Genomic DNA, 594 nt, shown 5'->3' on the forward strand with positions numbered 1-594 from the left:
AAACAGGAGAAACAACCGAAAACTTACCATGGTTACAAATTTGGGAATACCCGTTATGAACAGCGATTCGCTGGTCTCTGGCGTAAGATGGGCAATTGCGTCAGACGACCCTTCCACGAGGAGAAAGTGTACAGTCTTACCATCGACTGAGAGGGCTTTCTCACTGGATAGTAAATTCTTCATATCACTGTTAGTAGATACCGTTGCGACCGCCACGCGCAAGTTCAACGGCTCCAGCTGTTCCACGGAGAAGCCACGTTCATTCAATACCTTCTTCAATTGTGGAAGATCCCGAGGAGGATTTGGAATCAACAAATGCTTTTGAAGTCCTGTGTGGTTAGGAACAGTCGACTTCTTCATATCTGCACCGTGAACTTTATCCTCTTTGGGGAACGCAGCCTGGACGTCCGCGGATACATGCGGCTTCCCAGTCGCTTTTGGCATCTTAGCATTCTGGGGTGGGGCTTTAATGGGTTCATCACCTTCATCATCACTCCCGTCTTCATCTTCATCCTCTTCCTCCTCCTCTTCATCGTCATCCTGCTCATCGTCATCATCCCCATCCTCCTCCTCACCATCGTCATCGTCGTCGTC

General features: G+C 49.2%; 1 protein-coding gene across 1 annotated transcript; it reads right to left on the reverse strand.

The window, feature by feature from the left end:
- Positions 1–27: 27 nt before the first annotated feature.
- On the reverse strand, positions 28–444 carry T265_16238 (hypothetical protein; the record flags this gene model as incomplete). The annotated part of the gene is made up of 1 exon (XM_009179808.1): positions 28–444. A coding segment is annotated over one exon (417 nt), but the record flags the coding sequence as incomplete, so codon positions are not given.
- Positions 445–594: the final 150 nt, after the last annotated feature.

Source organism: Opisthorchis viverrini (assembly GCF_000715545.1).
Source record: "Opisthorchis viverrini unplaced genomic scaffold scaffold18445, whole genome shotgun sequence".
Classification (NCBI taxonomy): Eukaryota; Metazoa; Platyhelminthes; class Trematoda; order Opisthorchiida; family Opisthorchiidae; genus Opisthorchis; species Opisthorchis viverrini.